Source organism: Myotis daubentonii, chromosome 19, assembly GCF_963259705.1.
Source record: "Myotis daubentonii chromosome 19, mMyoDau2.1, whole genome shotgun sequence".
NCBI classification, from domain to species: domain Eukaryota; kingdom Metazoa; phylum Chordata; class Mammalia; order Chiroptera; family Vespertilionidae; genus Myotis; species Myotis daubentonii.
This window is the reverse complement of record NC_081858.1, coordinates 5,553,006-5,575,998: the sequence shown is the minus strand read 5'-3', so window position 1 is coordinate 5,575,998 and position 22,993 is coordinate 5,553,006. Positions and strand designations below refer to the sequence as shown.

The 22,993-nt window shown below is 45.8% G+C and overlaps 1 protein-coding gene across 3 annotated transcripts in view; it reads left to right on the top strand.

Annotated features, from left to right (window-relative positions):
• Window positions 1-1,258: 1,258 nt before the first annotated feature.
• Window positions 1,259-22,993, top strand: part of BICDL1 (BICD family like cargo adaptor 1) — an 89,260-nt gene continuing 67,525 nt past the window's right edge. Inside the window, exons 1-2 of one of the 3 annotated variants that reach the window (XR_009450073.1) lie at window positions 1,259-2,322; window positions 9,469-9,684. Coding sequence is in view for 2 of the 3 variants with exons in the window: in XM_059676167.1 (XP_059532150.1) it covers window positions 1,894-2,322; window positions 9,469-9,684 (645 nt within the window). In the remaining variant the exon portion in view is untranslated. The remainder of the gene's footprint in view (window positions 2,323-9,468; window positions 9,685-22,993) is intronic. The other 2 variants (XM_059676167.1, XM_059676168.1) reach the window with 2 other exon arrangements.

Here is a 22,993-nt window from a genome sequence, read left to right as displayed (position 1 = left end):
GAATAAAAACCACAAGAAACGTTTGACCCATTTCGGCCTCTTGTCCTGAAATTCTCACCTCGCTGCGGTGAAAGCACCAAGGCGTGATCCAACTAAAAACGGGATGCTGTCCCAAAGGAAGGGGAAAGGATCGGGAGACTCCAGCTCCAGAAAGGACAGTTTCTGAAAATAGGAGGCGGGGCATCACCCATGAGGTCGGAGCCAGCACCAGCGAGTCCCCCCAGCGGGCTCCTGAGTCTCTTCCGATCCCTGCGGGACGGCAACTCGCCACCATCTTCCCCCGGATTCGCCAGCGAGGAAGGAATGCTTTACCCGAACCGCCTGGACCCCATCCTGCTGTGATGACCCGGCGACGACTCCACCCCTGGAGGCCTCGATTTCTCCTCCGTGAAATGGGAAGAGGGACCGGACTCGCTTCATAGGGTCCAGCGAGGGCGACCTAAGATAACGCGCAGACACCCCTAGCACCAGCCTGGGCACCTACCCAGCGCCTCCGGAGCAGAGGTTATTATGAGGGGCATTTCTTTGCTCCGTATCCTCAGGGAGCGGCATTTTTCCTTATTTTTCAATATAATTCCTTTCTTCCAGGCTATTATTTTCGAGGTTCTGGTCCCTCGCATCCCTGAGTCATCATCATCAAGATGCCGGGCTCTGAGACCGTCCCTTCCTCCGCTCTCTAGGGCTCCCCCTCCTGACGGCTGCGCCCTCGCGGGGACCGACTCGTTCCATGACCCCGAGTCCCTGGGGCGGGGCCCCCTGGACCTGGTTCCGTGACCCCGAGTCCCTGGGGCGGGGCCACCTGGACCTGGTTCCGTGACCTCGAGTCTCCGGCGGGGCCGCCTGTCCCGGGAGTGTCTCGAGGAGGCCGCCTGGGGGGCCGCGCCGAGCCTGAGCCTCCCCAGATTGAGACTCCCCTGCCCCCAGCGGGACGAGGCTGGCGGGGCCGGGTTCCCAGGGGAGGCCACACCCCGAGCGGAGGGCGCTGGGGCCGCGCCGCACCGCACCTTGGGGGTTCGGGCCGCACCTTGGGGCGCCCGCGGGTCCGGGCGCAGTGGGAGCCTCGGGAGGGAGGTGCCAACCGCCCCCGCGCGCCGCCCGGGGCGTGAGGCCGCGGAGGGCTGACGGCACCGGCGCCACCTGGCGCCGCCGAGGAGCCCCGGGAGCCAGCGAATCCCGCGCGGCGCGGCGAACAGGTGCCCGCGCGCGTCAGGCGGCGGCAGGGGGCGGGGCGAGGGGCGCGGCCGGAAGCCCGGGGCGGGGTGCGGGCGGTCGGGGGAGCGCGAGGGGCCCCGAGAGGCAGGAAGGAGCTCGCCGGGCTGCGCGGCGCGCGATGTGGAGCCGCCGCCTCGGCGCCTGCAGCAGCCGCCGCCGCCGCCGCTGCTGCCGGGGCCGCCGCCGCGCGGAGGGACATGGAGCGCGGCTGCGGAGAGTGGCCGCCGGCAGCAGCAGCAGCAGCAGCGCGCGTCGGAGCGACAGCGGAGCGCAGCCGGCCCCGTGAAGCGCTGCCCGGCCGGTGGCGGCAGCGGCGGCGGCAGCAACAGCAACAGGGCGGCTGAAAACCCGGCGGCGGCGGGGTTCCTACCCGCAACCTCCCCTCGCCGCGCCTCGCGGCCCTCAGTCCTCCTGCGCTCGGCCTCCCCGGTGCCACCCCGCCTCCGCGGCGCGCCGAGCCGAGCAGCTGAGCCCGGGGGCGGGCGGAGGGGCGCGTGCCGCCGGCGTGGGGGAGGGGCGGGCCGGCGCGCGCCGCGCCCAGGACTCGCGGGGCCCGGGGGGCGCGTGCCGCGGCGCGAGGCGGGCGAGGCGAGGCGCGGGGCGGTGCGGCGGGGCCCCTCCCCCTGCAGCCTGGCGCGCGCCGGCCGGGCCGCACCGCTGCGGGCTCCGCGCGCGCGGGCCATGTCCGCCTTCTGCCGGGGCTTGGCCGGCCGCGCTTCAGCACCCGCAGAGCCGGACAGCGCCTGCTGCATGGAGCTGCCCGCCGCGGCCACGGACGCCGTCGGGAGCCCCGCCGCCGCCGCCCAGGTCTCCTTCCCCGGGGGCCCCGGGGAGCTGGAACTGGCGTTAGAGGAGGAGCTGGCGCTGCTGGCGGCCGGGGAACGGCCGTCCGACCCCGGAGAGCAGCCTGCGGCCGAGCCCGGGCCTCTGGCCGAGGAGGCCGGACTGCTGCCCCTGCCCGCCCAGGACCCCGAGCTGCTGTCGGTGATCCGGCAGAAGGAGAAGGACCTGGTGCTGGCGGCCCGGCTGGGCAAGGCGCTGCTCGAGAAGAACCAGGACATGAGCCGGCAGTACGAACAGATGCACAAGGAGCTGACCGACAAACTGGAGGTGAGTTCGTCCCCGCCGGGGTGGGTGGGAAGCGGGGAGCCCCGGCACCCGCCAGGCCCTGGGCAGCTTCCGGAGCCACTCACCCCCTCCACCCCTCCCTTGCTCACCTGAAAGCGTCGGGGGAGGATGGAGGGTTTCGGATTATCAGACCAGGGCATCCAGTGAATACACCGACTTTGCCACCCTGTTCACGGCAAATGGGTGCATGCCCGCTGTGGGCCAGTCCACATACGGACCGTGCACAGCATCTACCATAGAGCTGACAGCACGACTAACTCATACAGCACTGGGGTGCAGTCCGCACACTGAGAAGTGAGAAAGGGTAAGCATTTAAAATATGCTTCAGGTTTTCAGAGAAGTAGTTAATCTCTAATCAGGGTGTTAGCCTAAAGCTTCCCAGCTTGGGCATTCAGGCCTCCAGATGCCCTTGTCTTCGCTTCCCGGCAGCTCAGAGTTGTGGGAACAAGTGCCCCTAAGGGAGCTTTTTATAGCCTCAAATACTCGGGGATTAGGGAACGTGGTTCCATTGCAGCCAGGCAGGCCTGGGCTCAGCACGTGACCGCTGGTGGTGGATTTAATGTGGACCTCAGTATTTGTGTGTATTTAAACGGCACTTTCCTGTGTTCTGGGTCTCACACGTGCAACTGGATGGCCAAATAGGAGAACCATATTGTTTCAACTATTATACATACCCCTTAAAGGAGCTAGAAGATTTCTGCCGTTTCTTGCCCTTAACTAGAAAAGGGTCTTAACCGGACAGTGGCATGGAGCACCACCAGCATTTCCAAAAATTAGGGAGATTTAAAAAGGGGAAGTATCTGTGGCAGTGGAGACAGGCTTACCTTTTCTCGGCCTGTGCATTTACTGTTGTTACCCACTTTGGTTGCAGCCAGTTTTTTGGGTTTTTTTATTGGTTACAGGAGAATAGTACAGTCCTGAATAAGGTCTGAAATGGACCCTAGTCTGGTTCTATATCATGTGCTACTGGTCGAACGGTCGGAATGTAGGCTCCAAAACTTTTCTAGAATACGATTTAAGTGTGTCTGCAGTCCCGCAACATACCGAAAGTAAATCAGGGAGAGAAAAGGGAAACCAACGAGTGCCCTGTAGTTCAGTTGGCCTGTTAACTAGGTCTGCCAGTCGATGAACTCCCCAGATACCTTTCTGAAAAGAGGTTTGTGAAACCTATAGGTAGACTGCCAAAAAGCAGCCCAATGAATTGAATTGTTTCATTTTCACTTGAAGTAGAGGTCTACAAATAAAAGGGTGTCTTTTTTAAAAAAAAGAGATTTGATTACACAGCTCTATATAGAAGTACTACTGCAGAGATTTATACTTGATTTGAAATTCCTTCAGTGAGGGACTTGATTGAAGAGACAGCCGACTTGAAAGGACCATCATATCAGTCGGCTTGATGAGTGGTAGATTTCAGCGTAATCCTGAGTGTGCAGTTACACACATCCTGGGTTCCGTGTGGAGCCTTTAGACATTTCTTCAACAAAGGAAAAAGATTTCAAAATTCAGTACCCAGAAAGGTTCTGTTGTAAGTGAATAAATTACCTTTGACTATAAGATAGTTTAAAGCTCTTAAACTAGTTTTTAAAATCTTCACTCCTCTGCAGGCCAGCACTGTGAACGCTAGTTAAATTTCTGGAGGTTGGTTGCACAACAGTGTGAATGTACTTAGCACTACTGAACTGTACACTTAAAAATTAAGATGGGAAGTTTTATGTTACGTATACTGTGGCCCCCTTTTATCTGAGGAGATGTTCCAAGACCCCCAGCAGATGCCGGAAACCACAGATAGTACCGAACCTCATATGTACTATGGTTTTTCCTATACATATGTACCTATGATAAAGTTTATTTATTTATTTATTTATTTTTAAAAAATATATTTTATTGACTTTTTACAGAGAGGAAGGGAGAGGGATAGAGAGTTAGAAACATCGATGAGAGAGAAACATCGACCAGCCGCCTCCTGCACACCCCCCACTGGGGTTGTGCCCACAACCAAGGTACATGCCCTTGACCGGAATCGAACCTGGGACCTTTCAGTCCGCAGATCGAAGCTCTATCCACTGAGCCAAACCGGTTACGGCTAAATTTTAATTTATAAATTAGACACAGTAAGAGATTAACAATAATAATAAAATAGAACAATTAAGCCGAGAACTTTCACCTTTTCACTTACAGTAAATACTTCACAGCTTCCCCGGTGGTTCCAAATTGCCAGCATTACTACTCTTGTGTTGTACAGCCATTATTAAGTAAAATAAGGGTTACCTGAACACAAGCACTGCAATACCAGGTTAGTCGATCTGATAACCCCGAGGGCTACTGAGTGACTCACTGGCGGGAGTGTATACAGCTGGACAAAGGGATGATTCACTTGCTAGGCAGGATAGAGTAGGAGGATGCGAGATTTATCACGCTTCTCAGATGGGCGCAAAATTGAAAACTTATGAATTGTTTATTTCTGGAATTTTCCATTTAATATTTTTGGACCAAGCTTGACTGTGGGTAGTTGAAACCGTGGAAAGCGAAACTACAGGTAAGGGGGAATGCTGTACTTTACCACAATTTTTAAAAAGAATGGTTTTTTTCAACAGTTTATTTTTAAAAAGCCAAATATTGAGCATTATTGAAACTGTGATGAAGAGTTGAGTTATACTATTTCTTTTAGATATGTTTGAAAATTTTCTTTAAAATTTTTAGTTTTGCTCTGGCCAGGGGACTTGGTTGGTTGGAGTGTCGTCCGGTACACCAAAAAGTTGTGGGTTCCATTCCGGGTCAGGGCACATACTTAGGCTGTGGGTTCGATTCCCCCGTGAGAGCACATACAGGAGGCAACCGGTAAATGTTTCTCTCTCTCTCTCCCTCCCCCTTCCTCTCTTTAAAATCAAATTTTTTAATCTACAAATTCATGGTAAATAAATGGAAACTGAGGCCCAGAGAGACTGTAGACCCCAAGAAGGCAGGCACTATATCAGTTGTTGTTGTTTTATTCTCACCCAAGCATATGTTTCACTGATTTGAGAGAAAGAGAGAAACATTGATGTGGGAGAGAAACATGGATTGGTTGCCTCCCCTACAGGCCCAAGTCCACAACCCAGGTATGTGCATTGACTGGAAATCAAACCCTCAACTTTTTTGGTGTACAGGGTGACACTCCAACCAACTCAGCCACCCAGCTGGGGTTCTAGTACTATTTTTTTTAAGAGGGCAAAACAAGTTAAGATGAAAATGATTACATAATGGGACTCAGTAGTAAATTTAGGGAGGCAAACCTAGAAGGTCTTTATTTGCATTCAGTGCTAGGTCCACTTTAAAAAAAGGTCTTTTTTCTTTGTATTTTTTAAGAATCATATCCTGGACTTAGGAGAATGGTGTTGCTTTTTCAGTTCTTTGCAGAAATCCATTTCTGTGACAACCAATTTTGGGTAGGCTAATGGTACTGGATTTGTTTTTTCAGAGTTTTAAATAAACTTTTTTTTTTAGAATGATTTTAGATTTTCAGAAAAATGTGGAAAGATGGTGCAGAGAGTTTCCATATGCCTTGCACCCAGTTTCCTCTATTACTAACATCTTACATTAGTATGGCACACACCATAATTAAGAAACCAATACTACCTTGTCAGTGTGGTTCAGGGGTCGAGCCTCAACTCAGGAACCAAGAGGTCTCCAGTTCGATTCCCTGTCGTGGCACATTCCATGGTTGCAGGCTTGATCCCCCAGTGTGGGGAGTGCAGGAGGTAGCCAATCAGTGATTCTCTCTCATCACTGATGTTTCTATCTCTCTCTCCCTCTTCCTTCCTCTCTGAAATCAATAAAAATACATTATTTTTTTTAAAAAAGAAGCCAATACGGATATGTTATTATTAACTAAAGTCCTGAGTTTATTCCGATTTCCTTAGCCTTTACCTAATGTATTTCTCTGTTCCAGAATTCCATTCAGGATACCACGTTACATTTAGTTTCCATATCTGTCTCTTCTTTGCTGCAACAGTTTCTTAGACTTTCCTTGTTGTTGTTGTTTTTTTAATTTATTTTTATTCATTGATTTTTTTTAATTTTTTTTTTAGAGATAGAGGAAAGGGCAGGGGAGGGAGAGAGAGGGAGAGAGAGAGAGAAACATGGATTTGTTGTTCCACTTATTTATGCATTTATTGGTTGATTCTAGTATGTGCCCTGACTGGGCATCAACCCTGTAACTAACTGAGCTACGTGGCTAGGATGAATTTTTTTGTTTTGATGACCTTGACACTTTTGATATTAACTTTTTCCTCTGTGGAGGTATAATTGACCTATAACATTATGTTGTTTCAGGTGTAGATAGTAACTTTTAAGATACCATATAGTCCCAAGAAACAAGGAATAGCATGGGCAGAGCCTCCGGACCTCCACACTTGCTGACAGTTCTGCCTAGAGCAGCGGTTGCCACTGGTGGTCCGTGAGGTCCGAAAGGTTGGCGACCACTGGTTTAAGGAAACCTTTGGAGCAGCGGTTGCCCACCGGTGGTCCGCAGATCACTGGTGGTCTGTGAGGTCCGAAAGGTTGGTGACCGCTGGCCTAGAGTTTACTGGTTAATTCAGCACTTAATTGCAATATAATGCTAGGAGAAACCCTTCTTTTTTCAGAGTAGATAAAAAGCTACATTTTGTATGTTTATAAATAGGAAGGTCTTAATTCCTCCCCCCCCCCCACCCCCCCAAGTGTTGAGAAACCTGCATTAGGGACTTTGTCTCATGTCCAAAGAAATGCAAGGACAGATTGATCAGACCACCTGTCCTCAACCCCGCCCCTCAAGTGGATTGGATTGTTTTAGTTGCTTGGTCGGGCTGTTCGCTAACAGCTGTTTGCTGCATATTTTTAAGTCTCTCTGTTCTTTTAGAACACAAGCCTGATTTATCTGGCCTCTCAGTAACACTGTGAGTACTGAGTTCTTGCTGTTGCCGTCTGTTCGGTAGTTTTCATTTTGGAAAAACTCGATAAAACCAAGAATTACCATTTTAAGATTGTAATTATCCCTTGCTTCTGCATTTCATCTTCCTGAAGTGTCTACAGTGAGTAAAACATTTCCTTTTGGAAGTTTAGCAATATGAGGGAAGCATCGCTAGAGCATGACATTCTCATGCTGATGAGCAGAAGCCCTCCCTTGTCATTCCTTTCCCCACATGCTCCAAACAGAGGCTGTATAAAGTACAACCAAAAAGTGACTTTTTCAACACATATACTAGCATGGCTATAAACAAATGAGTGGTGCCCTTAAGGTGATCAACTTGAGCTGTACATTTATTTCAATATTTATTAACAAACTGCCTTTGCTAATGTGCTCGGAAAGTTAGTTTTGGATCACTGCCTTTATCTTATGGCACATTGTTTGGACTATTCTGTAATGGTAAATTTTCATCTTTTGGAGGTAAATTCGACTTTCAGAAACACACCTCACCCAGAGCAAAGGAAGGAAGGAATAGACGTCAGGGTGACATGACATCACCTCTTTTAGACACATCTCAGATGTGAAGTAATGGGACTGACTTTCTTGTGTAACTACACTCTGGCCCTTAAGGCTTCCCAAAAGAAGCATTCCAAAAAACATTTGAAAAGTGAAATCTTGGATAGATGGATAGCCTGGCTTCCCAAGGCGAAGAGATGACTGAGTCCTCTGAAGGAGATTCGAATGCTCCTGTTAGCCTGTGAAATAATTTCATGCTTGATATCAACCTTCAGTGCATCAGACCTTGGATAGATGGGTGGGTAGGTGGGGGGGTGGATGGGTGGATGGATGAATGGATGCCGAGGCCTCATCCCATTCTTAACTAAATCACAATCTTTGAAACTGGGGTTCAGGTGGGTATATTTTTGGAGCTTTATATCAGAGCTTTTCTGAGAGACTGAAAGTTGAGGACCATCGCTTTAACTTATATTCATATAATCCTTTAGGTATAGACTTGGCTTTTTTTTTGTACATACTATGCTTTCAAGTAGGAGAACATACTTGCCTCTGAAAAGAGGCAGCTGTATTCATTGCACAGAAACAGAAAGATGTTCTTATTTCCTTCAATCCAAAAGAATCTTTTTCTATTGAGCTGCTACTTCCAGTCATTTATACTTTTTCCTGCATACCATTTCTCACACTCCACTTATTTCAGGTATCAGCCCGTCCCACTGGGATAAAAACTCCACGTAGGCAAGGACCATGTCTGTTTTGTTCATCCCTGTGTCCCCAGCACAGTGGCTGGCTCATAGTAGGCACTAAAGAATGGATTAGCAAAAAAATATGCAAGGCTACTAGGCCATGATTTAGAGCAGGCCTGAACCTGACCTTGCCTTAATGATTTTGAAATACAGTGCTGTATATATAGCAACAAATATTTATTGAGTGGTGATTTAGAGCACTAAACAGTCAAATGACTAGACACAAATCCCAGCTCTGTCATTTACTAGTATTGATCTTAAGCTCATTACTTAACCTCTTCTGTTGCCTCATTTGTAAGAAAAGATAGTTCATCTGAAGGATCTCTGGAGTTCTTTCCGTCTCTGAAAATTCTGTCTGGTATTGTGCCAGGCGTAAAAGATGCTTTCAACAGAAGCCTTCTTAAATAGTCATTTTAAGTTGTTGAAATGTATAGTTCGGCTAATTAGGCAACTTGCTAAATTTCAAGTGAATTCCTAAGTCTAGAACCCCGTGCCCAAGGACAAGAATAAACATCATAACTTCAAGTATTTTCCATAGGAATGGCATTCTCTTTATGAAACCAACTCCTTTTCTACTCTGGACGAAGGGAATATTTTCGTAGCTTTGAAATGGGCAACTTTTCCCAAGTGGTAGTGTTTTGTTGTGCTAAAAAAGAAAAGTTAGAAGAGGCCCTGGCCGGGTAGCTCACTTGGTTAGAGCATGGTCCCAATATACCAAAGTTGTGGGTTCCATCCCTAGTCAGGGCACATAAAAGACTCAACCAGTGAATGCACGAGTAAATGGAACAACGAGTCCATGTTTCTCTCTCCCTTCTTCTCTCTCTCTCTCTTTCTCTCTCTCTCTCAAATCAATACACAAACAAAAAAAGTTAGGAAAGTGTGCAAAGAGAAAAATGAAAGGCTGTAGAATTTTAAACAGGTTTTAAATCTTCACTTTTCACCCAGCACTTAGAACAAGAGAAACACGAACTAAGAAGACGATTTGAGAACCGAGAAGGAGAGTGGGAAGGGCGTGTGTCCGAGCTGGAGAGTGACGTGAAACAGCTTCAGGATGAGTTGGAGAGGCAGCAAGTTCACCTACGGGAGGCAGACCGGGAAAAAACACGGGCTGTCCAGGAATTATCGGAACAGAACCAAAGGTTGTTGGATCAGCTCAGCAGGGTGAGTCCCAAGTTAAGAATTGATGGTGTAACATTCTTCACTGAATTCGAAAGCTGAAGTAGAGCGTCTGTATCATGTCAATCATGTATATAGTAAGAGTAATTCTCACTTCTGTTGCATTTGGTGTTATATCAAGTTGAATATTTTTCACCTGTAAGGACTTAGCTGTGCCAAACTATGAATCAGGAGCCAAGACCTTTCCCGGCAGGGCCAGCTATTGAAGCTTTCACAATCACTTCACTTGGGGGTGTTCTCATTTTTGAAATGAAAGAGTTGTGTTTAATGATTTCTGACATTCCTTGTAGCTCCAAAAGTCTATGATTCCTTTAACTAGAGAAAGCCCGTCACTGGTAAAATTATGTTAATGCGTTTAGTTCAATTATCAAATGCCTCTGTCTTTAAACTGAAAAGCTTAGGGAAGATTTCTAGGGCAGATGATTTTTATTGATGTTGTCTTTGTGAATATAGATTCCTTCGTATTATTTAAATATGAAAGGAGGTATGTGTATCTGTATTTAAAATTTGTTCTCTTTATTTCCACACTAAGTAAAAATTCTTTAAAAAAAATTCTTGTAGCATTTATAGGGTGGTGTCATGAAAGTACTAATTAACCAAGGTCAAACTTGTAAAATCATTGCAAAGAAAGGGTTTGAGGGCTGAATAGGTGGAAACCTAATTTAAATATAGAACATACCTTTTTAACAAATGCAGGAATGTTGTTAATGCCCTGGTCTCTAAATCCACCCACTTTTGAATTAAGAGCTGCATTTACTATTGTACCTAAGTCCTTGTGTGTTGAAAAGAAAGCTGCTAACTCTTTAGTTACCAAAGGAAAAAAAGAACTTCTCTGATCTCATCCCTAAGCATTAATATTCTTTTAAAAGAATTTTTAAAATTGATTTCAGAGAGGAAGGAGGGGAGAGAGAGAGAAACATCAATGATGAGAGAGACTCATTGATTGGCTCCCTCCTGCACGCCCCCTACTGGGGATCGAGCCTGCAACCTGGGCATGTGCCCTTGACCAGAATTGAACCCAGGAATCTTCAATCCAGGCCAACGTTCTATCCACTGAGCCAAACCAGCTAGGGCAGCACTAATATTCTCATGAGAGCATGCCTTTGTCTGCATGGTTCATCTTTGGTTCTTAGATCTTTGGAAAAGGCTTGGCTAGAACAGCATATGGTAAATTCTTGGTGTTTCCACTAATTCCATGGTTAACACTTGTATGAGGTTATTTCACTAGTCAGTTGCTCCCAGTGGGTACGCTGAGACTATTAAAGCCTTCATTTCTCACAAGGAAGTGTGAAGTAACTGCTACTAATAGAGAAAGGAAGAGGAAGGGGAGGTAGAGAAGGAGAGAATGGAAGGGGGAGGGAGAGTGAGAGTATGGGAGGGAGAAGGAAGAAAGAAGGACAGGAGAGAAAGAAAGAGAAAGAGATGCATTCATAGCAGAATGTATCTGAAAGGTGGCCCTGGCTGGGTGCTCAGTGGGTTGGAGTGTCCTCTCAGTGCACCAGGGTTGTGGGTTCCATCCCCAGTCAGGGCATGTGTAGGAATCAACCAATAAATGCATAAATGGGTGGAGCAACAAATCGATGTTTCTCTCTCTAAATTTTAAAAAATTTAAAAAAACCCAGAATGTTATGAAAGGTGAAAATTCAAGCGCTAGATCTAAAGGTCTTAGCTGCAGGTGTCCTGTCCAGGGAATCCAGTCACCATTTGATTGGCTGGAAAGGAAGAGTTGGACAGGCCTTCAGGAGGTCATTTCCAGGGCCAGCTCAGGAACAGCGTTTCTGACTCAGTTCTAAAACCATTTTCAGCAACTGGGAAGGAAATCTCCAGCCTTGTGAGATTGTAGACAGGTTTTTGAGTCTTCATTATTCATGAAAGATTAAACTAACCATATCGGCCTAGCCACATCGATTTGTTTGTTCAGGAACATTTATTTCATACTGATTCTGAGCAAGTATTTCTTATGGAGACTTAAGAAAGGAACACAACCAGCCAGAACAATGAGAGGGGAAATTATTTCTTGAGGCTAAATTGACGTTCTGAGAGAACTCTAGGTAGCCAAGAGAGATGACGGGAGAAAGCAAACATTAGCATGACATAGGAAAGAGCCCAGAGCTGGGAATGTAGATGCTTTTCATTAGCAGGCGACCTTCTTTGTGCCTCACTTTCCTTGTCCTTAATATGGGGGTAAAATTTGTGCTGCGTGCAAGTACTGCTGACATGAAAATAAGATAAGGTGATTATGTTAAGTCGTATAAGAAGGTAAGGATTGGTGCCAGTGTGGATGGTTCTTTTATTAAAGCAGTGTCTTTATAGTTGAGGTTCCTTTGCCTAATTTCTCTGTAGAAATTCCCGATAAGCAGCTCCCAAAAGATCATAGGAGGATAACATTTCCCCTCGATCTAGATTCTTCGTATCCTCTCTGGCCTTGAATGTAGGCCCTTGGTGAGTTTAGTGGCCTTTTTTCCCTTTCTCTTTTTAAGCAGGACAATTCCCTGGGGTTTCTTTCCGTCAGCAGCCAGTTTAGAGTGCATTACATTTTCATTTTATTAACTGGGTATTCAGGAACTTGAGGACTCGAGTGGTACTTTGAAGTGAATTCAGATTCTCCTAGGACAAGAAAACAGCCAGCAGAAGTAATAGAAGGCCATACTTTTCTTACAGTGTACATAATGTGCTTTTATAAGCATGAAATGTATAATATCGAAAATGCAGTACAGTATTTCTGTGGTGCTTTTGTTCAGAAATATATTTCCTTTGCTGCCATGTCTTCCAAGGCATTTGTTTGTTTGTTTTTTTAAATATATTTTTTATTGATTTCAGAGAGGAAGGGAGAGGGAGAGAGAGATAGAAACATCAGTGATGAGAGAGAATCATTGATCGGCTGCCTCCTGCACACCCCACACTGGGGATCAACCCCACAACTGGGCATGTGCCCTGACCAGGAATTGAACCATGACCTCCTGGTTCTTAGGGCGAAGCTCAACTACTGAGCCACGCTGGCTGGGCTGTTTTGTTTTTTAATAATAGCTCTATTAAGATATAATTCACAAACCATAACATTTACTTTTTTTTAAAGCGTACAGGTCAGTGGTTTTTAGTATATTTACAGAGTTGTGCTACCATCTCCACTATCTAATTATAGGACATTTTACCCCCCCCCCCAAAAAAAAACACACCAAAAAACCTGTACCTATTAGCAGCCACTCCCCGATTCCTCCTAACCCTCTACCCCATGCCCTGACAACCACGAATCGCTGTCTCTGGGGATTTGCCTATCTGCACATTTCATGTAAATGGAATCGTAGGTACTAGTATGTAACCCTTTGCGACTGGCTTCTTCCCCTTAGCGTCATGTTTCCAGGGTGCATCCACATTGGAGCAGGTATCAGTACTTTATTTTTATAGATGAAGAGAGTTCCGCCGCGTGGATTGAACACATTCTGTTTATCCACTCATTATCTGATGAACATTTGGGCTGTTTCCACTTTTCGGCTACTAGAAACATTCATATACAGGTGTTTTCTGTGACTGAGGTTCTTTTCAGCTCTAAAACAGGGTGCTGTGAGCACGTGTATCCCGTGAGCTTCTGGATCCTCATCACGATGAAGGAAGGGATAGGTGTTGTTCTGATTTTATAGCTGGGAAAGCCTTAGGGACAGAAAGAAAGATCCGTGACTTGATTAAGGATCTTCCTTTTTAAGCTGATTGGGCCTCAGTTTCTGATTTCTGAGGCAGCAATTAAGATCATAGGCAATGGAGCCAGACAGCCCTGGGACCAAACACAGACTCTGCTATTTACTAGCTGGATGAACACGGAAAAGTTTTTTTCACCTTAGTTTCCTCCTCCATGTAGTAGAACAGTTATATTATTTCTAGTGCGTGATAGTGATGTGAGGACTAAGTGAGAGAATGTATATTACAGCTCCAATCACAATATCTAGCATATCTCAAGTGCTCGATAAGTGTGGTAGCTGTCATTATAATCATCATGCCCTCGTCGTGTCAGTGGGACTTCTGCATTTGAGGAAACATGGATTCTCTCACTTGAGAGTGTCCCCAGCACATGCCAGTGTTGTGAAAATGTTTTGGTTAGGAGGTCAGTCCCTATGCAAAAATATTTATGTGAAATTGAGTCGGGTTTACTCTATGGCACCCTGTATTCCCTGGACGCTGCTGCATATGCCCTGGGGACGCCTTTATCTCCTGTTTATTTGCTTATTTGGACAAAATGCCCTCTAAATTCTCTTCTGGCTTCTAAGATCATGAGTCTTGTTTTGTGAAACTCAGGCTGATGTATTTGGAGAAAGTGGAATTCGCTTCCTAAGTTAGAAAGCAATGCCACGAGGGCATTGACAGTGGACTCTCATAGGACATGTTAGACATTTATCATCCGGACTATGTCAGGAGTGGAAAGAATACAGTGGGCCTTGCTTTCACAAAGGGCTCCTGGCTATCCTTGTTGTCTAAGGAGAGTCTCCCTTGAAAAGCTTGAGATGGCGGATTGGTGGGAAGCCTTCTGACACACAATACATGTGCATTTTCATGGGCATTACAGCGAAAACCTCCAGAGCCCCAGACGACTTCTCAGCAGCAGCAGCAAAGACATCAGGGTTCTGATCCATATTAAAGAGTCTTGAAGTGATTATTCACTCATTTATCCTGCTACAGCGTGTACCACAGTGCAGACACCGTGGAACGTTCTTACATTCTCTGTGTGTGCGCTGACAAGCACAGCAGTGATTTGAACAATGTAGAAACAGTCTTGTTCATTATAAGAAGAATATCAGCAATCGCAGGCTTCTTATTTGGCCTTTTCAGTCTTTAGAGGCAGTTGAAATAAGATATTATTTTCAAAATGAATCTCAGTGGTGTTAGAAACGCCAGTCAGAGTTAAAAGAAAGCATTTTCATGGTACTAATAAAACCCCGCTCGCACATTCTTGCAAACACTAAGGTCAGACTTGAGCACCTGGTGACCAAAGAATGGGAAAAGCAATTGCTTTCTTCTTACAAAAAATGGGGTTTAAAATTGCTTAGAGACTTCTAAGGTTTTTCTTCCCCCAAATACATAGCTCTAGAGTTTGTAAAAACTGGCCAGAAAATGTTCTTACACTTTTCCCTGCAATTTTAGGCGTGATCTGTCAGTCACACCTTTTTTCCCATCTCCTTCCTTCCTCATCCTACCAACAGCATGTGTGTGGTCCTAGCCCATTTTCTTCACTAGGAGTTAGGGCTTCAGTCCCCTGCAGGCCTGAATGTATACAATCTTAGTGATTCTTTGGTTATTATGTATTAGACTAGGGGCCCAGTGTATGAAATTCGTGCACTGGGGGGGGGGGTATCCCTCAGCCCAGCCTGCCCCCTCTCACATATTGGGAGCCCTCAGGGGATGTTCTAGTGATGGCTTAGGCCCGCTCCCTGCTCCCCTTGGGGATAGGGCCTAAGCTGCAGTCTGGCCTCCCTTTGTGGGAGGTGACCAGGCTGATCAGGGGAAGGCATCAGCCCCATCACCCCGCTGCTGCAGCCACTGCCAGTCACCGCAGCCACCAAGGTGTTTTCATCAACACGGACTCCAGTCCCTTCACCATGAAAAAATGACAACTTTCTTTAGGCATTTCAAGATGTGTCTTTCATATAATAATAATTTCTTTATTATCTTTTTTTATCTTCACCTGAGGATATGTTTCCATTGATTTTTAGAGAATGTGGAAGAGAAAGGGAACGGCAGAGAGAAACATCAAAGTGAGAGGAACACTTTGATTGGTTGCTTCCTGCATGAGCCCTGACCTGGGTCCCGGCCAGGGAGGAGCCTGCAACCTAGGTACATGCTCTTGGTCAGAATTGAACCCAGACCCTGCCATCAGCAGGCCAAGGCATTATCCACTGAGCCAAACCGGCTAGGGCAGGATATGACATTTCTTAGCCCTCCAGCAACGGACCTTCACTTTTTTCGCCAGGAGTGTGGTGAAAAACCCTAGATCACCATTTTGGATTCTTATTACCCAAGTTACTAAGAATATTACCAGTGGCATACAGGGACCAATCGCCAGCTTGGCCTCCCTGGCCCAGGCCTGACGCCTCCGCCAGAGGTGTCAGGCCTGGGTAGGGGACCCCCATCTCCCCCTGACCTTATCACCGGCTTCTGGGCGGCTTCTGGGGCTGGCCTGCGGCCAGGATTGGGTCCGATCACTGGCAGCAGGCTGGCGGCTTCTGGGGTTGCACACAGGGGCCTGGATGGTGGCTCTCGTGCTGGCGGCTGCTGTCCCGCGCTGCCTGCAGTATGCAAATTAGCCACCATCTTTGTTGGTGGTTAATTTGCATATTGTGCTGATTAGCCAATGGGGGCGTAGTGAAGGTACGGTCAATTACCATGTTTATCTATTATTAGATAGGATTATAATTATTTGATGTAATTATTTGTTGCTTTTTTTATTTTTAAAAATTATGAGATAACTTCAAGCAGGCAGAAAACCGCAAAGAATAATATAAATCCAGCTTTGTAAAATCTAAACATTTTTTATAGTCAGGCTTCTTAAGGAGATAAGGCATTACTTATACATTTGAGGCTTTCATCTCATTTCTCTCCACTTTTCCAGACTTATTGTCTTCCCTGTTCATGCTTTTATACTTATACTACCCACGCACACAGATATATCGCCATTAAGTATACATGTTTACCCAATAACAATGTATAACAATTAAATTTTTCCATGTTTCAAACATTTAATAAATGGCAACATCATGTACACATTTTGCAACTCATCCTTTTGGCATGTTTTGTTTTGGGGAATCGACCTATGTTAATAAATGTAGTTCTAGTTTATTTAACTGTTTAGTATTTCACTGTGCAAATGTAATACAATCTAGTTAGCCATTCTTTTGTTGAGAAACACTATACATTTTTTTTTTTTTTTTTACTTTTCAAATTGAATTCATTGGGATGACATTGGTTAATAAAATTACACAGGTTTCTACAATTTTTATTATTACAAACTTTTTTGTAATGAATATTCTTGTACCTCTTTTTCTGGTGCACATATAATTGATTTGCTCTGGGGATAAACCTAGGAGTGGAATTGCTGGGTCCAAGAGTAAACTCATGTTCAACTTCACGAGATATGGCCACATTCTTCTCCAAAATATGGCTGTACTGATTCACATTCTTAACCAGCAGTGTGTGTGAGAGCCAGTGTGTGCTGCTTTATGTCTTCACCAATGCTTGGTTATTGTCAGATTTTTAAAATTTAATCAATCTCATGGATGTGAAGTGGAATTTTTATTGTTTTCATTTCCATTCATGAATCCCTAATGAAGCTGAGCATCTTTTGTTTTTATGTTTGCAGTGAATTGCCTATTTATATCCTTCACCTGTTTTCTTATTGGAATGAAAGAATTTTTTACACATTTTGATGCTATCATATTTTTAGTTTGTTTTTGGAGTCTTTTAGTAAACAGAAGTGTGTACTTTTTTATATATTTTTTTTATTGATTTCAGTCAGGGAGAGGGAGAGGGAGAGAGAGAAACATCAATGATGAGAATCATTGATTGGCTGCCTCCAGCATGCCCCCTACTGGGGGTCGAGCCCGCAAAAATTTAAGACTTGTCTTTTGCATTTAGATCTTTAACCTACCTAGAATGTATTTTTTAGTATTACATGACATAGGAATCCAGTTACGTTTTCTACGTGAATTATTGTCTCAGCACTGTTTATTCCCCCATGGGTTTCTAACGCTGCATGGATTTCTTAATGGAAAAGAAAAATCATAACATTTACTCTTGACTAAGAGCCAACATAACTTAAAATGAAAACTTTAGAAGGTTATAGAAAACTGTATTAGTTTGCTAGGACTGACATAACAAAGTACCACAAACTGAGTGGCTTAAAGAACAGAAAGTTCTCCTCTCCCAGTTCTGAGGCTAGAGGTCCAAAATCAAGGTGTCATAGGGTTGGTTTCTGAGGGCCATGAGGCCGGATCTCTTCCAGGCCTCTCTCCGTGGCTGGTCGATGTCTGTCTCCTCCCTGTGTCTCTTTCCTCTGTATATTTGTCTCTGCTATCAAATTTCCTCTCCTTGTAAGAACCAGTCATATTGCATCGGGGCCCAGCCTGCTGGCCTCTTTTTGACCTGATTACCTCTGCGAAGACTCTGCATCTTCGGAGGCAGTGGGGTTTGAACTTCAACATATGAACTCCAGCCCATAATAAGAACCATTTTTAGGTGTGTGTTTTTCAACAGGTCCAGCTCTTGGATCTTAGTAAGTGCTGTCTATGAGAGGTGTTCACAGTGGTGCCAAAGGCACATGTGCCGACAACCAGTTGACTAAGGGTTGCCATGACCAATGGGGGAAGGTTTATAACCCTTAATTTTATTCTTTGAAAAAGTCCTAGATCTACCTCTCCCATCACTCTCCCTTAATGACTAACTGGCATTCTGTTCTTTTGAGTAAAAGAGTAAAACCTTTATTATTTTTTAGATCTTCTTTAATTGAACATTCAGCAAACATTTATTGAGCAAGGCATTGGGGATACAGTGGGTAGCACAAGGCCTTTGTTGTGTGAAACCAATAGGAAGGGAGAGCGATAGAAATGACTAAACAACTAAACAAATCCGCGAGAAGGGGGGTGTGATGGCAGATGACCAGAAAGAAGGGAGTGACCTTAGGAGGGGTCCGTAGGGAAGCTCTGCTGAGGAAATACATTGGAGGTGAGACCTGTGGGGTCCTGGAGAAGCCGGGAACAGGGTTCTTTGATGGGTTCTGTTAAACTGTAAACTCTTTGAGAGCAGGGACCACGCCCAGCTTGTTTATGGTTATAGACAGGTATCGAGCAGAGTGGGCGTTCAATAGACGATTGTTGGTTGGCCTGACTGGAGTGGCTCAGTTGGTTGAGCGTCGTCCTGTGCACAGAAAGGTTACTGGTTCGATTCCCGGTCAAGGCACAAGTCAGGGAGCATACTGAAGGCAGCCAATCAGTTGATGTTTCTCGCTCTCTCTAAGCATGTCCTCGGGTGAGGATTAAAACAGAACAGGATTGTTGGTGGTTATTTTTGTTAAAGTGACTATCTAAGGTGCACGACATTAAAGAAATATCTAGAACTACTCTAACTTTCTGAAGAACACACTGTCCCTCCACGCACTCTGCAGAAGAACACTTGACTCTTTCAGACTCACTCGTATGCCGCGTGGGTGTTGTTCGAGAACCGGTGGTCAGAGGGCGACTGTGGACATCAGTGCCGTGACAGGCAGGCCGTAGGTAATGGGAACTCAGTTGCCCAGAGAGCTAACATTGTTTTCATGGACACTCCTGGGATTGCATAAACACCCAGTCTTCCATGAATTAAGAAGGATGACTACAGAATGGACAGAGCTTTTGTGTCTTGACTTAAAGCCTGCCAGTACCTGCATTGTGCCGTATTTCTCCAGTGGCCGGTAGGTTAACCAGTTAGTGCTGACGGAGATAGAAATGAACATTTTAGCTCCGCGCCCCCCACCCCCCCATGATCTTGCCTCATGAGAGGGTTGGCCATGATTTGGGTTTGGGTGTCATTATGGCTCTCCCCACCCTCTTACAGGGAGCATACACAAAGAACTCCCTGTCTCCAACTACCTGTCATCTTAGCTGTTCTTAGAACCCCAAATGGTCTGTAGTGTGCACATGTAGGCACACATTCCCCTTCGGAAAGCTCATAATGACTGCCTTTGGACAGAGCCTCCGGGAGGATGTGTAGTTGGTCCATGCATTCACCTTAAAATCATTCTTCCCCCCCCTTATTGTGTCAGTACTGTGCTGGGTTCTTTTCGCTTTTATTTCCCAGTGCCCTCCCTCTAGTCATTTTCTCCTTCATTGCAGCTCTACCTGTGTCTCTAACACACCTTTCCCCGAATTCTCACCTCCAGAATTGTGGTCATGTGTCCAGTCACTATGACTTTGGATAATTATTATTTAATTATGCCAAAGAGAGAAGCTATAGTTGGGGCAATATTTTTAAAAGGGTCCATTTCAAAGGCTGGGTGAAGCCCCCAAAAAGGTTGTAGAGTCACAGATGGAGAAGGGGATGAAAAGAATTCAGCAGGAAGTTAAGCTTAGGTCCAAGGCCAAGGGAAATCAAAGCTTGCCTTTTAAACTAGAAGGACTTCAGCCAAGAGGTACCGGGAGGACTGGTCTGAAGGTTGGTGATGAAGAGGTTGAAATAAGGGAACAAAGATCCCTTTGTAGTTCAGGTGAAGCCTGACAGCTTGAAAGCTACGCCTGTGAAAGCTTGGCACCCAGTGGTGTGTTCTTTTGTGAAACTTGGTTTATCCAGCTGGGATCGGGGTGGCTTCTTCAGGGAAGAAACCTTACTGAATGTCCCTTGCTACATATTCAGGAATTCTCATTTTGCCTCTGCTTTTAAGTTTCTACTCATAGATTTTTAAATTAAAAAAACAAACGCCCTGCCCTAACTGGTTTGGCTCAGTGGATAGAGCGTCGGCCTGCGGACTGAAAGATCTCAGGTTCGATTCCGGTCAAGGGCATGGACCTTGGTTGCGGGCACATCCCCAGTAGGAGGTGTGCAGGAGGCAGCTGATTGATGTTTCTCTCTCATCAATGTTTCTAACTCTCTATCCCTCTCCCTGCCTCTCTGTAAAAAATCAATAAAATATATTTAAAAAAACAAACAAACAAAAATACAGGGAAAATCCCCCATGATCCTCTGTCAGAGAAAAAACTAAAGACGGTACACCAAGGTTACAGGTCTATCTGCCGTGAGGGCACACACAAGAATCAACCAATGAATGCATAAATACGTGGAACAACAAATCTCTCTCTCTCCCCCTTTCCTCTCTTTCTCTAAATGAATTTTAAAAAATAATTCTGTTATATTGAGGTGAAATTTTGAGTTAAATTTCCCATCCAAGCTCTCTCAGTACTTGAGGCTCTGTACTGGTACCTTTTGTTAGGTGACTGAAGCTATAGTCAGATGAGTGCCTACCCCCCTGTGACTTCTGCCCTCTGTGGTCCCCCTTCTCTTTCTCCTTCTCAGCACCCGCCCCCCCAACTCTCAGCTCCTAGAAGAGTTGTTGTCGGTGGGGTGAAGTGTGTAGAAGGAAGTTGATGCAAATAGGTGTTTTTGTTTCCTGCCTGTTTGGAGCTGTATTCCTTGGTTTCGCCTCTAATGTCTTATCCACACACAAAGAATATAATGTGCGTACTAGCTGGAGCTAATCTTCCCTGAAAAGACTAATTTTCCTCTGAAGTGTAAGCTGACTCTTGTTCTTTAAACAGTTCCTGTGGGATTAGCAGTTCTGCACCCAGTAACTTCTTGACACACACACATACCACACCACCCCCAACCCCGTTCCCAGGTTTCTCTCTCAGGGCTGCCGGCTTAAACCGTGGCCATTAGCGTCACAGTCTCTGCCTCTGGTGGGCGACACAGCCATTTTTGTTTCTAGGACACTTTCCCGTGAACAGCAGCTGCTCATCAAAGGTAGTTTTGGTTGCTGAATTGGGTTTTGGTGGGTTTTTTTTTTTTCCTTTTAGGGTGGGGACTATTGTTTTCTTCTGAAAGTCTGCTTCATTGCAGGCGTTGCGTTGTAGGAAAAAGACATGGAGGTTATTAGTCAGCCTGTCCTTGAAAGAAATTGGGAAAACCAGGTTATTTCCCAACCGAACAACAACAATTTAAATTTCCTGAGGATGCTTCTGTGTGAGCCCTCCTCTCGCCTCGTCACCACTCTGTGGCGAAGTCGCGGTAATTACTCTTCATTTGACCGAGAAGGAAACTGCAGATCAGAAGCTGAGTAAGGTTTGCCCGGAGGCCTTGCTGGGTTACAGGTTAACCACGGGTCTGGAGATTGGTTTTGTACATTTCCAAGGTGGGCCGTCAGTCAGGAACAAAAACCTCAGCGTTCTCCATCCATGGGCGTATTTTTTAGGTGGTAGTTGGCTGCGTGTTGTCTGGGTGCCCCAAACTTCAGAGTCACAGTGAATCCAGAGGTGGGGGTCCCCTTTAGCAGTTTCTGTTTGTTGTCTCAAGGGTGTCGAGAGGGTCCCTGGAGCTGGAACAGAAAAGGGGCTTTGCCTGCGGGAGCTCCCGGTGAAGACAGCACGGCCAGCTTTTTCCAGATTGGTGTCGTTGCTAATTAGCAGGTTAAACACACCAGGGGGTAATTGCTTATTCTTTCCGCAGATGGGTGTTTTTATTGGTAGATTCGTGTCTTGATTATTGGAGCCTGTTCTTCATTATTTACCCGGAGAGAACCATGCCTGGTTCAAGAGTCTTCAGGTTGGTTGTGTTAGTAACAGCTGTACCTAGTTCTGATTAGCTTTTTCTTTTCTTTTTTTCTTTTTTGTTAATCCTCACTGGAGGATATTTTTCCACTGATTTTTAGAGAGCGTGGAAGGGAGGGGGAGAGACAGTGAGAGAGAGAAACATTGATGTGAGAGAGACATGAATTGGTTGTCTCCTGCACACGCCCCAACCAGGGCTGGGGAACCGAGGTGTGTGCCCTTGACTGGAATCAAACTTGGATCCTTCAATCCACCAGCCAACGCTCTGTCCACTGAGCCAAACCGGTTAGGGCCTGATTATCTGTTTCAAAAGAAGAGAGCCGCCCTGACCGGTTTGGCTCAGTGGATAAAGCGTCGGCTTGCCGATTGAAGGGTCCCAGGTTCAATTCCGGTCAAGGGCATGTACCTTGGTTGCTGGCACATCCCCAGTAGGGGGCATGCAGGAGGCAGCTGATCGATATTTCTCTCTCATCAATGTTTCTAACTTTCCCTCTCCCTTCCTCTCTGTAAAAAATCAATAAAAATATATTTTAAAAAAAAGAGAGAGAGCCTAAGATTCTAGCATTAAATCTAAATTCAAGTGGCAACCCAAGATTCATTAAAGCCAAAGATTTTGATGAATAACTGTGGAATTAGATCTTATTAATGCTGCTAGCTTTGACTTAATATAATGGCAGCCAGACTTTTTTTTTTTTTTTTTACATTGAAATCTGCGTTCCTTCAGTCCCTGTAGACAGCTTAGTGTCTCGAATTGGAGGAGGGAAAAAAGTTAAATGAGCTGCCCCTGTCTGGTGTGAGGTGGGGCCTCCAAATTTTGTACCTGCCAAATGGGTTGCGGGTGATAGAAAGATTGGAATTTACTGGCAGGAAAAAAAAATTGGCAGCAAGCTATGCATACGCTTGTTACCCAGGCAGGTTAACCCGGAGTTCCGGTTTCTACATCTTGTTGCCTTGGAAAGAAACTATCTGTGTTCAGTAAGCAAACATAATCAGCAGAAAAACAGGTAATGTTTTGCCTCTGA